Source organism: Pteronotus mesoamericanus, unplaced genomic scaffold (genome assembly GCF_021234165.1).
Source record: "Pteronotus mesoamericanus isolate MK-2021 breed Mesoamerican mustached bat unplaced genomic scaffold, CSHL_Meso_final scaffold_128, whole genome shotgun sequence".
In the NCBI taxonomy this organism is placed as follows: Eukaryota; Metazoa; Chordata; class Mammalia; order Chiroptera; family Mormoopidae; genus Pteronotus; species Pteronotus mesoamericanus.
This window is the reverse complement of record NW_026555305.1, coordinates 422248-437375: the sequence shown is the minus strand read 5'-3', so window position 1 is coordinate 437375 and position 15128 is coordinate 422248. Positions and strand designations below refer to the sequence as shown.

The 15128-nt window shown below is 42.8% G+C and overlaps 1 protein-coding gene and 1 pseudogene across 1 annotated transcript; one reads left to right on the top strand and one right to left on the bottom strand.

Annotated features, from left to right (window-relative positions):
* Positions 1-209: 209 nt before the first annotated feature.
* On the top strand, positions 210-520 carry LOC129082411 (NADH dehydrogenase [ubiquinone] 1 alpha subcomplex subunit 3-like; annotated as a pseudogene).
* Positions 521-3181: 2661 nt separating this feature from the next.
* Positions 3182-5086, bottom strand: LOC129082541 (zinc finger and SCAN domain-containing protein 4-like). Its single transcript, XM_054588241.1, has 3 exons — positions 4691-5086; positions 4019-4184; positions 3182-3927 (listed from the first exon to the last, which is right to left on the bottom strand). The coding sequence occupies exons 1-3, from the start codon at positions 5084-5086 to the stop codon at positions 3182-3184; spliced, it is 1308 nt and encodes a 435-aa protein (XP_054444216.1).
* Positions 5087-15128: the final 10042 nt, after the last annotated feature.

Sequence of the window (15128 nt, the reverse complement as noted above, 5' to 3'; positions counted from 1 at the left end):
GGCTGGCAGGCACCAACAGATTCTGTGGGTGGAGTGGAGGATGGGAGGCTCGGAGGCCTCACTTCGCCTGCCTGCCGTTGTGCATAGTCAATCCTCAAAAGGCCCCTCAACAGTGGGGATGACTTCTCCAGGGACTCTTGTCACCACACACTTCTCTGGACTGACTCTCATCAATAAATAAAAACACTTTTGAAAAATGTGTTGATTTGATGGCCGGGAGACTTGCCTCCTTTTTCAAGAATGCCTGGGCCAAGGAGCCAGTGCTGGTTGCATCTCTCACCATTGCGAGCCTTGCTGTAATTCTGCCCTTCTTCAGCCCCTACACCAAGTATGCTGCCGTGATCAACCAGGTCACACCCTACCACTACCCAGTGCCCATTCGAGATGATGGGAACATGCCCAACATGCCCAACCACTCCAGGACCCCCAAGGCCCAATCCTGGAGTGGCTGAAGAAACTGAATACCTCCATTGACTGGAAGGACATCCCCCCTCCCCTATGGCCCACAATAAAAATGTGAAAACTGAAAAGAAAGAAAGAAGGAAGGAAAGAAAGAAAGAAAGAAAGAAAGAAAGAAAGAAAGAAAGAAAGAAAGAAAGAAAGAAAGAAAGAAAGAGAGAAAGAAAGAAAGAAAGAGAGAGAGAGAGAGAGAGAAAGGAAGGAAGAAAAGAAAGAAAAGAAAGAAAGAAAAATGTGTTAATGTGTTGTGCCACTGCGAATGATGCTTGGAAATAACAACTTAGGGTTTCAGGGGCTCTTGGCAGGTTTCTGGCAGTTTTCTGCAACACAACCCTTACTTGTTTGGAGATATTATTTCACATTCTCGGAATCTCAGGATGCTCTCTGAGGTGAAAAGCATTATTTCAATTATTCTTTTTTTTCCCTATTTATTTATTTTTTTAATTTTTATTTTTTGTTCAAATACATTTTTCTCCACCTTCCCGCCACCACTTTCACCTGCCCCCCCCCCACCTCCCTCCCTCAATCCTTCCCCGCTTTGGCTTTGTCCATGGGTCCTTTATACATGTTCCTTAACTTGATGCTTCCCTTCAATTATTCTTAAAGACTACAAATTCAAATGGACATATATTCTCATTCCGACATAAAATGCATCTACTCTTAGCTGGAATGTGTTAACAATTTGCTGCCAATTTTAATGAATGGAGTCAGAAGAGATAGTGGATTTTGTAACTCTCTGTATCTTCAGTCTGGACCATAATTGAGAAGAAAAAGAGGGATATAGGTTGCTGTAGGATAAATGGAGGCAGTCTGGTTCCCTTGCCCAGATGCATGGGTAACTGGAGGGAGCAGCTTCTCACACCCTTGAAGGAGTCTGATAACACAGTGTTCTCACAGCCTTGAGACTGGGTCTCACTGCCTTGAGCTTGGGTGCAATAAACTGCCCCGTAGCCTGGAGTAGGCTCACGTGCGCAGTTCATGCTAGTTACTTCACTTTCTGGCCTGCAGTCTGCTTTGTTGGGGTTAGTACTTAAGGGGTAGGAGCTTTGGACGAGGTGGGAAGTTGGGGTGCCAACTTAGACACGGGCTTGTGGCCTGTGTGACTCTCCTGAATAAAGGCTTGTGAAGCACCCACATGGCTCCATACATCTTCTGTCTACCTGAGCCCCGAGTGGACCTGCCCAGCCTAGAGAGGCTGCAACATAGTTGCCCTCAAGGAGGACCAAGAGTTATGTCTACTGCTGATTATCTCTCCTGCCTGTATCCTCAGTAACAGTGTCCAATCTATAGAACAACATTGCTTATCCATTTAATATGTCCTACCCAATATTCTAAGATATAGTCAGTTCCTTGAGGAATCTATCATATTTCTCAAACTGAAAGCAGTTCATCAAATTCTGTTTGGGTGTGGGATAGTGACTGACGTGTTCTTGGGCAGAGCACAGGTGAAATACACGGATGGTGTATTGTAGAATTGTACAGCTGAAACCTATATAATTTTATTAACCAAAGTCACCCCAATAAATTCAATAAGAAAATAAATAAATTTTAAAAATGGGAAAACCTGATCGGTGTGGCTTAGTTGGCTGGGCATCACCCTGCAACGCTAAAGGTCACCTGTTTGTTTCCCAGCCAGGGCACTACCAGGGCTGTGGGCATGTTTCCCAGTCATGGAGCATGCAAGCAACCAGTTGCTATTTGTTTCTCTTCTCTTTTTCTTCCATCCTTTCCTTCTCTCTGGAATCAATAAAAGGGAAAAAAGTAACGAAAAAAAATAAAGAGCATTCATAATGCAAAGCACTGGGATACAGCCCCAGAAGGAGGGCAGCTTCTCCACACAGTGGAGCCTTATCTGCAACCTGATAGTCTTCCCTTTTATGAATGCAGAGAGAAAAACAGAGAAATGTCACAATTTACCCTGCAGATTGCCCTCTTCCATGATTTAAGCCATTCCTACATGGCAATTTCCAGTTTCTCAGTGGGACTGAGCCCCAGTTCCTAGTGGACACCAGATCACAGTTGGATTCCAAATAACCAGCACATGTGCTTTTGCCTCCAAGCTGCAGAGAATCTTTTCTTTCTCTCCAAAATGCCTTTTCATACTGGTTGGGCAAATAAGTTCCTTCACCCCCTATACCTGCCATCTTTAAAACAAATGAATGGAAAACATTGGATTTTTATGATATCTGTTCAGAAAAGAACATTCTGCAACTTTCAGTCACCAGTCATATTTATGTCCTGCTTAGCTATTGATATTTCCAGTGGATTAAAAAAACAACTACATCATTTGAATATTACGGTTTGCTTTTATGGGCTAAGGCCTATTCCCATGTTCCCACCTCCCCTCCCCATGGGTGCCTGTGGCTGCACGAAAATAAAGGGCGTGGACAGGGGACTGGGTAGCAGGTAGGTTTGTGTCCTGGCGTTGGAGCTCACTGTCTTCTCACATGGGACACATGCCTGGATTTTAAAAAGTAAACAACACAAACATTACACTTTCATTTATTCAACAGGTATTTATTGGTCATTTAAAATGTATCAGACACTTTCCAGGCACCCGAGATATTTTGGTGAACAAAACAGAAATTCCCTGCTCTCCTTAAACTTTAACATTTTAGAGGGGGAGAGAATGAATGGAATATATGATTGAGAAGTTATAAAGTATGTTCTAAATAGAGAAGTACAATGGAAATATACACACTCTCAGACATTTTCCTATGCATTACCCGGAGGAAGCTTCGGGCATGGAGGAAACACATCTGAAGACAGTTCTCTGGTGTGTCCTCAGGTGGCGGTGGTAGGTAGATGACTGGCGGAAGCATCTCTGGCACACGGAACACACATAGGGCTTCTCTCCTGTGTGGATTCTCTCATGAGCCTGAAGGTTGGTTCTGTGGCTGAAGGACTTGGCACATATGCTGCACCTGAAAGCCTTCTCTCCCACGTGAATCTTCTGATGCACGTGTAGGTCTGAGGCCTGGACAAAGCCTTTGTCACACACAGCACAAATAAAAGTCCTCTCATTATTGTGTCTTCTCTGATGGACTTTTAACCAAGAGGAATACCTAAAGATCCTGGGACACTTCTTACACTGGTATGATCTTTGGGCTCTGTGGAATCTTTCTTGGTGTCCCCCACAGGTGGTGCTTCCAGCATTGCTCTGGTGGGTAGGTATGGGCTCAGGGGCAACTTGATGCAGCCTGGAGGGAAATGCTGGTCCCACTCCCTTGAGGACACCTTGATAAGAGGGTCCTTTCTGGGACCCTTTCTGGGACCTGGAGGTGCCTAGACTTGCTCTTCTGGAGCTGAGTGGATTCTCCAAAGGAGCATCTCCACCTTCAGGCCCAGGACAGTTCTCTCCCTGGATAATGAGTAAGAAAGGTGTTTGTTGGCTTTGACAAGTAATATTGTCATCTTCTTCAGTAGTTTTCACAGAAATATTGCCACCATTTTCTGTATCTTCATCTCCTGTGAATATAAAGACATGACCCAGTGAAAATGTATCCAAGAAAGAGTTTACACAAAACATTCCTCTGATCCCTGGACACCCCTCACTCACCTTGTCGTCTTTGCAGAGAAGCATCTTGAGGAGTCCAGGAGGGTGTCCCCACATTTGCCACTGTTGGGGTCCCTGCTGACAACTGTTTCTTGAAGTGAACAATAACTTCTCTTAAGGGCATATTCTCAGAAAAGAGGGCTTCCTGTCCCTGCATGTGGACGTGGACCTGTAAACAAAGTCTGATCACTGTCACATATGGATCTGTTCGGCCAGACACCTGTGTGGAAAACCTACCCTCATTGGGCTTTCCCAAAATACCTCTGCTGCATGCTTCTGTGCCCACTGTCCTGCCCTGTATCTCTGCTGGCCTTAAATTCCTTGTACTTTCTTGTTTATGTGTCTTTCTGAGGGATGAACCAGCTCACGTTAAGTCATTTCTCCTCATCCTTGAGGTGTCTGCTCAATTGTGAACTTGTTAGTGAACCCTCTTACCAACTCACCAGCTTAAATGAGTTAAATCTATCAGTACGCGGGCTCTTATATGTCTCATTGAATATATGAATATAGAGTTTTTTCCTTATTTACTTAGAATGCTAAAGATTCCCTTTAGTGAGGACTAACAACTGAGTCTACCGTAACTCTTCTTTCTCTACTTCTGGGCACCCCCAATGGATTTTTTTCCCTTTTTTTCCCCTCAGCCCCTCACCCCACACATCAGAACCCTCCACTCACCAGGCCAGGGGGCTCCATGAAGTCATCACTCAGGCCTTCCATGAATGTCTCCAGGTTTCTGCCACTTGCTTCCCATTTCTCCTTCAGCACGGACCTGCCACTGCAGTGCCTATTGATCATAAACTGTTCCAGCACCAAACAAGAAATAATTTCATCCTTGCTGTGTTGTTCTGGCTGCAGCCATGTGTGAAATGACTTATAGAGCCTTTGTAGTTCCTGCCTTGCACACAAGTTATTGCTGTTTTGAAATAAGCTCAGCTCAGTGCCCGGAAACCTGGAGATCCCTTCTCCCTGCTGGATGGCAGGTCCTTGGCTAGGTTTGAGCTCTAGGTTTTCTGACTCATGATCATTCCTGGATGGTTCACCTTGACACCAGATTCTGAGATCCAAAGCCATTCTTAACATGAATTTTCAGAGACTAAACTTCAGGAGTTCAAGCTCTGCTCAGTTATTTCTCCAGGGATTTGTTTTAATAACCGGAAGATGCTTAAACATTGCAAGCTAGAGATAGAAAGGATGTATAATTAATTACAGCACTGGCATACAAAAAAGTTCAGGTCCAGATAAACTCATGGATGAATTCTACTAGACATTTAAGAAAGAAAGAATTCTAATTTTATGTAAACTATCCTAGAATTAAAAAAGAAAGTAGGAACACTTCCCTTTTGGTTAAGGAGTTCAGCACCTCCCTGATAACAAAACCTTGTCAATACATTAAAGAAAGGAACTCCACAGAACAATTTGTCATGAATGTAGGTGTAAAAATCAAAAGCAAATTACTTGTAAATAAAATCCAGGGTTTACTTTCTAAATGAAGAGTCAAAATTTAAAAATCAATGTAACCTACCACATTAATGGAATATTGAAAAAAAAAACACTATAATCATCTGCTGAGATACATTTAAATCTTAAATTTAAAATGTTTAATAAAAGTCAGTGCTCATTACTGAAAGACACTTAGTAAACAAGAAATAAAGAGAACTTTATTGATGTGAACAAGTATACAAAATTCAGCAGAAATTATGCATAAAAGTTTTCACCTTGAGATTGGGAGATGCTGTACTTCCTGTTTTTCAGCTGGCAATTGTCTACCTCTGACCTCAGAGGTAGTTACATAGGAGTGTTCCTCCATAAAAATCTACTTTACCTTTTAAATTCTTAGTTATGTGCTTTATACTTCAATAAAAATATTTAATTTTATTTTATTTTTAAAATTTTCTTTTTCAATGACAGTTGACATTCAATATTACACTAATTTCAGGTGTACAGCATAGTGATTAGGCATTTTTATATCTTAGGAAGTGATTCCCTGGGTAAGTCAAATACCCCACCAGGTTCTATACATAGTTATTACAGTATTATTGACTGTATTCCATATGCTATACTTTACATCCCTGTGACTACTGTATTTTGCCATGTATAATGCCCATCCATGTTTTTGGCCCAAACTTTCAGGAAAAAAATCTTTTGTTTTAATTTTTTTAATTCAATTATTTCTTTATTTACCTTTAGACACAAAACCGATCATTGTATTCCAGGGTATTATTTTGCATACAGATATCATTCTTGCTTTCTAGAGTTACACTTTTAACACATAAGAATAAATAATAGAATTAAAATCATTTATAGATATACAGAATTAGTACTACCCATGTGTAATGCGCAGCCTTATTTTTCCCTCAGAAATTTGGGCAAAACATTATACCTTATACACAGCACAATAGGGGTATTTTGTAACTGTCCAATTTTACTTCTTAATCCCATCATCTTTTTCACCCGTCCCTCAACTCCCTTCCATCTGGTGACCGTAAGTTTGTTCTCTGCACCCATGCAGAGTTTGTTTCTGTTATGTTTTTTTTCATTTAAAAACTATTCAATTGAAAATACTAAATGGGGTCTTAACTTGCAACTGGACATGATGTGATTGAATGAAGGCAATGATCTTGTACAAATATACTTTCATTTATTATAGGAAAACAAAATATGAAGAAAAGTTGAAAAACAAAGTGAATGAAATGAAAGAGACAGGCCAGAATCCATACAAACAGTCTCCTACTGTGTTGGAAATGCCTACATCAAACATGGATGCCTGCACGACCAGCTGCCCCTGCTGTGTCAGTCCAGGGACACATTCCATAGGAAATTTTTCTTCACTGATTTTCTTTTTCTCCACCATCAATTACCCTTCCTTGTGAAAAACATTTCTCCTTGCTTAACTGCATTCATCAAAGTTACAGTTTGGTGTCCCTCTGTTTTTAATCCCTGATCTTTTCCCCTGGGTGTGTAGGACCCAGCAGAGATGAAATTGAGTTTGTATTGCTCCATATTGATTTCTGACCACAGATCACGTTACCTGGGCAACAGTAGGCATACCATTTGTGATGTCACATGGATAAAAGATTTAATCCCTTCTCTATATCATTTCTCTATTTTTGTGTCCTTTTTCCATTTCATATTTAGTTAACATTTCGAAGATCTGTATTCTTCAAAAAATATTTTATTTATTTATTTTTAGAGAGGGGAAGGGAGGGAGAAAGAGAGGGAGAGAAACATCAATGTACGGTTGCATTTCGCGTGCCCCTTGCTGCAGACCTGGCCTGTAACCCAGACATGTATCTTATACTGGGAATCGAACCATTGACCCTTGAGTTCACCGGCTGGCACTCAATCCACTGAGCCACACCAGCTTTTTTTAAAAGCAAGTTTCATGCCACAAAATTGGAAAATGTGGGTATTGGGTGGTATTGATCCGTGGGTACACAAAGACCTAATTAGTTTCTGTTTAGTCAGTGTCATGGCAGCTTTGTGTCAACCTCACAGTGGCCATCAGATCAGATTAGCTACCCTGACCTCATCATTTATTGGGGAAAAGATGAGTGGAAAGAAAAAAAACCCTAGATAAACTTGAACACACTTTTGTCTTTCCCTAATCCATTTATCACAAAGCTTCCAGTCAGCCTTTATAAAATGCTAATCCGTTTAGGTCACACTCCACTTTACTCCCTACACTGATCTCCCTTGATCTCAGAGGAGTACCAAGTCCTTCCTGGTCATGCAAGACCTCGCCAGCCCACCTTCTCACCCCTCCAGCTCCGTTTTAGATGTTGTGGCCCATCCTTATATCCAGGTACGCTGCCATCTGTCTCTGTGTCTCTCCTGTGGGATCCATGCCCTGCCCTTCTTCTCAATCTCCCCACAAACTTTCTTTCCAGACGGCCGCCAGGCACACACAGCGCAGGTGGTCACACTTGCGGACATGCATTCAATCCCACACAGACACAGCTGGAATTTTAAGGCCAGGCTGCAAAATAAAATTTCCTATCACAAGAAAACAAAATTTTGTAACTATGTGTGCTAACAGATGTTAACTAGACTTAGTGTGGTGATCACTTTGCAATACATACAAATACAGAATCATTACATTGTACAACTGAAGCTAGTAGAATTTTGTATGTCAACTACATCTCAGTAAAAAACAAAATAAAACAAACAAACAAACAAAAAACCCCAGACTGTCAGGCTCCTTAATCTGGAGTCCAGTGTTTACAGAGCTGCATTACTCGTCAGGTATCCATCTGTGTCATGGGGGCTCTGATCTCCAATGACACCAGCTCCCAGAGTTACCATGGCAGCTCAGAGTTAACATTTATTTGCTGGCACACGGTAAGCACTCAGTAGAAGTTGGCTAAATATCCAATATTGACGCTTTCAATGTCAACTTCTACCTGTACCCAGGTCGGCCATGGACCAATACTTTCCCAAGATGCCATAAAAATGAATTCCTAGAAACATACAATTAACCAGACAACACAGCCATACAGACAGGCTTTCCCAGGAGATGTCTCCTGCAAACGGGCCAGATTTTGCACAGCTAGAGCAGTAGCGACAACATACCCGCCCCATGCCTGAGAGACCCCTAATCTTTGCAAGTAGGCACTTTCTCCTCATAGCTAAGCCTGTATACTCATGCATGCACTCTCACCTACAGACACACGTGATTAGAAATTTTCCTTTCTTTCCAGAAACCGACCTCCTTGAGAAGGCTGGACTTCCAACTGGGTAATCCTGGACCGGAGGCTGAGCTGCCGACTGCCTGGCTGCACTGGTTCCTCTGCTGTGCTTTCCCAAGGCTCCTCCCTTTCATAAAGGGACTGGGGTCAGTAATGCAATTAAAGGCGTGATGGGATAAACCCTGCCGCTGACAGATCCCGGACGGCACCTTCCTGCTCCAGCCCTCTGATACCTACTGCCTCAGAGCGTATTCCCCGGGGCCCGGGCGGGAGGCCCTCCTGGAGCACACCGACGTCTCTGCAGTGCCCTCTAATGACACTTACACTAAGTAGGAGTGTGAAGGTTAACATTCATCTCATAGAAACCCTGGCCAAGTGGTGTCATAAGTGAGTCTCATACGAATTTGCTAATTTTCAAAGATTTGGGGGATTGCAAGTGTAGGAGAAAACAGGCTCATGTTCTCTCCTGCTGCGCCAGTGAGTCAGAGCGGCCCCGGGACCCCAGCGGAGGGGCTACAAGTCCAGCAAAGAGACCACAGGGCCTGAGACTAGGATCCTTATAGCGGGAAGGGAGAGCCTGGTGCTTATTTTATGTTGAGAAACACATGATGTTTGATAGACTTATGAGGACTAAGGGAGAGGAAGGGGTTTCAATGGTGAGAGGCTCCTGGTTTGAAAATCTGGCCGGGAGGGAGCCTCCTGTACCCACTCAAGAGAAACTCAGCACTTCTGTTCCCTGACTCTTTGTGGAGCGAGGGACCAGCCTGCAGAAGACCAGGGAGAGTTTCGGAAGCAGGTAGAGTGGGGTTTTTTGAGGGAAGGGACTTGGGCAGCCGTCCAAACACTGTCTGTCCATGACGTTCAAGTTACATCCAGAATCAAACCACTTTTAAACCCTCCCCATCTTCCCTCTCTGGATTATTGAGGTCAGTTCCTGACTGGGATCCCGTCCTCTTGCCAGCTTTCAGCCCATTCTCAAAGCAGCCTTCACAGGGACCCTGTTAGAACCAACGCTGACCATGTCCCTCCTGTCCTAGAAGCTCCCCAGTGGCTTCCAGAGTCGCACTGCCAGAGCTCAAACTGCCTCTGGGGAAGGACCCCACCGTTCCCCAATCTGTCATGGACTCACAGTTTCACAAAAGGCAGTAAAAATGAATCACCAGAAGTGTGGAGTTACCAAGAAAACAAGGTCATGCAAAAGGCAAAGCCTTTGATATCATCAGTTAACGGACATAAAGTGTCTTTCAACTTGCCTGAAGGGCTCATTCCTTAACTCCCGGTTCCTGTGCTCACGACGCTGACGAGAGAGGGCGTGGAGAAAGGCAGTGTCCTCAGATCACATTCCGAACTTCATTGACAGGGTGTAGAAATTTCTCCCGGCTTCCTGACCGTGGCCTGGAGACCCCGTCAACTTGTCTCCCAGACAGGAAAGCAAGGCTCTCCTTGAATTCTCTCCAGGTCTTTGTTCAAGCATCTCTTTCTTGGTGAGAGTTCCCCTGAATACAATTTCCTTCTTTTCTTTCCTTCTTTCTTTTCCTTCCCTCCTTCCTTCCTTCCCTTCTTTCTTTCTTTCTTCCCTTCTTTCTTTCTTTCTCTTAACATTTTAAAAAATCCTCACCCAAGGATTTGGGATCTCTCAAGATTTGAGAGATTTGAGAGAAGTGTTCTTTGTGAGAGGTTTGAGAGAGAGAGAAACATCAATGTGAGAGAAAAACATCGATTTGTTGCCTCCCATACATGCTCCAAGTGGTCAAACCTCAACCATTCGGTGAACGGAAGACACTCCAACCAAATGAGCCACCCAGTCAGGGCTGAACACATATTCTGAAATTTTAGTGCTCCCACTCCACCTCCCTGCCTCAATTGGTCTCTGTTTACCCTCTCTGCTCTATTTTTCTCCATAGGTTTGGTGTGCACCAGATGAATTATATTCTCATTTATCATGTTGACTGTCTGTCCCACTCCACAGAATTTAACGAGCACCCACACATTTTGTTCTCTTTTGTTCTGCCTCATATCCCCAGAAGTTTACACAGAGCTTGGCATTTGACAGGTCCCGTTCGGTATGTGTCAAAGTGAAATGAATATTGCAGGTATAAGAGGGTGTGCAGCTGCAGGGAAGGCAGAATCACAGGAACCACAGCAGGATGCAGGTAGTAGAAACTCAACACAGCTTTGGGGCCCCGGGAGGAATCCTGATCACACCCCACAGTCACTGTACAAAAATTAGGAGTTAGAGGGAAACACCAAGGACAGTGACTAGCAGAGTCCTGTTGCCAGCCACAGAGGAGATCCACGGGGGAGATCTGGGTCTCTTTTCATTGCCTCCCTACTTATGTGTGAAGGAGGCAGCATGGGCTAGTAGCTAAGCACTTGGATTCTGGGGACAGGTTGCGATTCTAACTCCTCCGAGCTGAGCCCATTACCATCTGGCTGACCCTGGTTGTATTCATTCTCACCAAACCTCAGGATCCATGTCTGGAAAAGTGCGGACATGGACTTTAAACTGTGCAGCACAGACAGTAAATAAGAGATGATGTTATGCATCAGATGCAAAGGTGAGGAAACATTTTTGGCGAAGAAGAAAGCATGGACCAAGACCCCATGGCCAGTGAGAGCTCAGCTTGCTGGTGGAATTATGTGAAGGTTGGTTGGGCTGGAGGAGGTTGGGAAGCTGAGCGGGGAGCGGCTGATGCACATGGTTTTGCAGGCTACGGTGAGAAATTTAAGATTTTATTCTAACTGCTCTGGGAAGTTCTGGGGAGGATTTATCAAGAAAGACACATAATCCTTTCTTAACGTCTTATTTAGAAATCATTATAGATTCACAGGACATTGTAAATATAGTACAGATCATCTTCTCACTTAGTTTCCCATATGGTAGTATCTTACATAACCTTAATATCAAAACCAGGAATTTGACATTGGTTCAATCCTCAGAACTTGCTCTAGTTCACTGTTTTATACATACTCATGTGTGTGTGCAGTTCTATGCAATTTTATCCCATATATAGATTAGCAATCAAGATACAGAACTTTTTTGGCAAGAGGCCAGAAGGTTATATTTAACCCCCAAATGTGATATTACAAGTCAAATTAAGAGGAGAAGTTTGAGGTAGAGGGATATATGCCTATGCAAGACAGGAGTACTTAGAAGATTAAAACCAATAGTTGACAGGGGCTAAAATGTTGGACTTTGTGTTTGGCATAAGCAAACAAGATTTAATATGTTACCAGGAAGGATTTAGGTCAGGACATTATAGTGACCATCCTGAATAGTTGGAATTGGTATTTTTTTTAAAAAGATTTCTTTATTGATTTGAGAGAGAGAGAGAGAGAGAACATCAATTTGTTGTTCCGCTTATTTATATATTCATTGGTTGCTTCTTGTAAATGCCCTGACTGGGATTAAACCCACACCCTTGGTTTATCAGGACTATGTTCTAGCCCACTGAGCTTGGAGTTGGGATTTTAAAGGGAAGGCCAGGAGAACAATTGAGTTTTAGCTTTGTAAATGTGACCTTCTAAACAGATCAACAGGGTGTGGGTAGGGAGATAATAATGGCTTCTTAAGAATCAGCTGAATAGGCTACGATCTGGGCAGGTGGTTGAAAGGGAGCCTTAAGCCGTATCAAACTTTTGCCATAAAAATAGGAACAAAATTATGGTGCCAACTAGCAGTTAGCTGTGGCCGTGGTATTTAAGAGGCCATTTAAGTATGGTGCCTAAGTGCCAAAGTAGAGACAAGCAGCTGCTGCATTGCCAGGTGGGGGCAGCCCATCACCTGCAGTGCCCCATGTCCAGGCTATTCATCTATCTACCAAAAGTAGGTACAGTCAAATCTTGGTTCTCGAATATCTTAATTCTCTAACGATTCAATTCTTGGCCAAGTTGTTTATGGAAAGAGTGTCTCTGTTTTCTAACAAAACTTTAGGTCTTGGTTCTCCATCTGACAACCCTTTCAGGCCTGATACCTGAATGTTCATTGACATGTCTCTCAGGCAACAAGGAAGATTCAATTTTCCAACAAACTGCTTCTTGAACAGTTTTCCAGAATGAATTCAGTGTGAGAACCAAGGTTCCACTGTCTAGCCCGGCTACAAAATGCCAGAAGGCCAAGCAATAGCATTTGTTCTTTGTGAGTGCTACATCCCGAGGCACGAAAAGTATCCTTTATGGCCAGGAATATTTGGCAAAGCTGTGGCTTAGGCTAGGCAAGTCAACATTATCGGGGTGCCAGAAAACTGGCAGATAGCTAAAGATGCATTCAATTGTGGGAGGATCATAACTCGTGATAGTTCAAGTCTTGGTCTAGCTACCTTCCCAATTAGGGTGGGAACAAGACCAAAAAGGATAGCTGAAAGAGGAGGAATGTCTTCTTCAATATGATCTTTGTGGACCCTGAAATGTAGTGTTACTGCAGAGGGCAAGGAAAGGTAATTTTTTCAGTGTATTTTGATTGGGAGTAGAGAGCCCTGAAGGTCAGGAATTTAGTATAATGAGGTCCAGTGGTAGGAGGGAGACCCATTTTAATCCTCACCCAAGGATTTAATTTTTCTTTATAGGTGTTTTTAGAGGAAGGGAGAAACAGCAATATGAGAGAGAAACATCAATCAGCTGCCTCCTGTACATGCCCCGAATGGGGGTGGAACCCGCAACTTTGGTTATGTGCCTTGACCAGAGATCAAACCTGCAAACTTTTGGCATACAGGACAATGTTCCAACCAACTGTGCCACCCAGCTAGGAGAGGAAGACCCATTTTATAAGATCATGTTATTTTATAATTTCTGGAAGGTGTAATTAAGCCACTGTGGCCTTTTGTAAGCCCAGTTGCCTGGGACTGATAGGGAAAGTAGAACATCTATTGAATGCCTTGTTCTAAAGTGAAAGCTTTCTTTAATGTCGGTAATGTCTGGAATTCTGTAGTGCACAGAGGGGATTTTTTGTGAGGCCTAAAATGGAAGCTTCAGCACTGGCATGTCTAGTGGGGTGGACAAATGTTTGGGTAGGTATCCACTGTCAAGTGGCAGTGGTCGGGGGGCAGTGGCCTGATAAAGGTGACTTGGTGAAAGCAGATCCATTTTATTGCCAGTGGCAGGTGTTCACACCAAGTGCAGACTTGTCACCATGTTAGCCAGGTAGAAGAGTGGGGAAGCTCTTTGTGTTCAGCCCAAGCTTCAAGGGCACAGATTCCTCTACAGCTGGTGTGTCCATTTTGCCAAAGATAGACAAATGGGACCTGGAGGGTCATTGGACAGTTTTCACCGGAGTTTTTGAAATCTGTTCTATCAACTTCCGAATTAAATTGGACCTTAGCAGTCCAAACTTTGGCGTGGGGAACGACATAGCTGAGCTTGATTACTCTTTGGGGCAAAGTAATTCACCCTAAAGAAGGCAGTCTTGAATGACACATTGTTGTTGCAATTAGATGCACTGAAGAGCTAGAATTGGCAATGGCACAGGAATCTGTGAAAGTGTCACTTCCTAATCATTTTAGTGTTTTCTTATCATCTTTGTTCTAAAAGTTATTTCCAGCTACTGGATTAGTACAGGGAAAATAAAGTGGTGTGCCTCTGGCAACTCTTCCCAACTCCATGTTCCATGACATCATTTTGACAGTTTGAAATCGGCCATGGTGGGAATATTTACATCAGGGAAATTGGAGAACACTACAAACCAGAATTTAATTAATTATATTACTGAAAGTCTAAACAAAGAGCATAATGGTGAAAAAGTGAATAATACAGATAAGTTTAAAAGTACATGGTATATATGTTCATTACATTGCACATAGCACAAAAAAATTGAGGAACAAAAATGAACTGTTTGTTAATGAAAAGGGAAGTAGCCACAATTCATAAAACAAACAAAAAAAATAGGCAAAAGATATGAACATTTTACCAAAGATTCACAGATGGCAAATAAACACATAAAAAAAAACTGCTCAACATCAAGAATGCTTAGAGAAATGCTATTAAAACAATTGCTTACTTATTAAAGGATAAATTCAAGTGATTGACCATATCAAAATACTGACAAGAATGTTGAAGAACTGGAATTCTCATATACTCCTGGTGGGTACACAAAAGCAAACCATTTCAGATCATGATTTAGCAATTTTTTAAAAGATTTTATTTATTTATTTTTAGAGAAAGGGGGAGAGAGGTAAAAACAGTGGGAGAAAAACATCGTTGTGTGGTTTCCTATCACGTGCCCCCTACTAGGGACCTGGCCTGCAACCCAGACATGTGCCCTGACTGGGAATTGAACCAGCAACCCTTTGGTTTGCCAGCCAGTGCTCAACCCACTGAGCCACACCAGCTAGGGCCAATCTCACAATTTACATTAAACAATTTACATCTTAAACATTTAGTTATACTATGAGTCAGACATTACACTTTGATTTTCTAACACAGGAGAAGTGAAG

Bases quoted from the DNA above. Each gene is read 5' to 3' on its own strand.
- LOC129082541 (XM_054588241.1), bottom strand. From the start codon at position 5,086: ATGGCTTTGGATCTCAGAATCTGGTGTCAAGGTGAACCATCCAGGAAT. The intron at 4,185-4,690 runs GTGAGTGGAGGG...CTTTGTTTACAG, and splicing joins TCATGGAGCCCCCTGGCCTG to GTCCACGTCCACATGCAGGG. The intron at 3,928-4,018 runs GTGAGTGAGGGG...TTATATTCACAG, and splicing joins TTCTCTGCAAAGACGACAAG to GAGATGAAGATACAGAAAAT.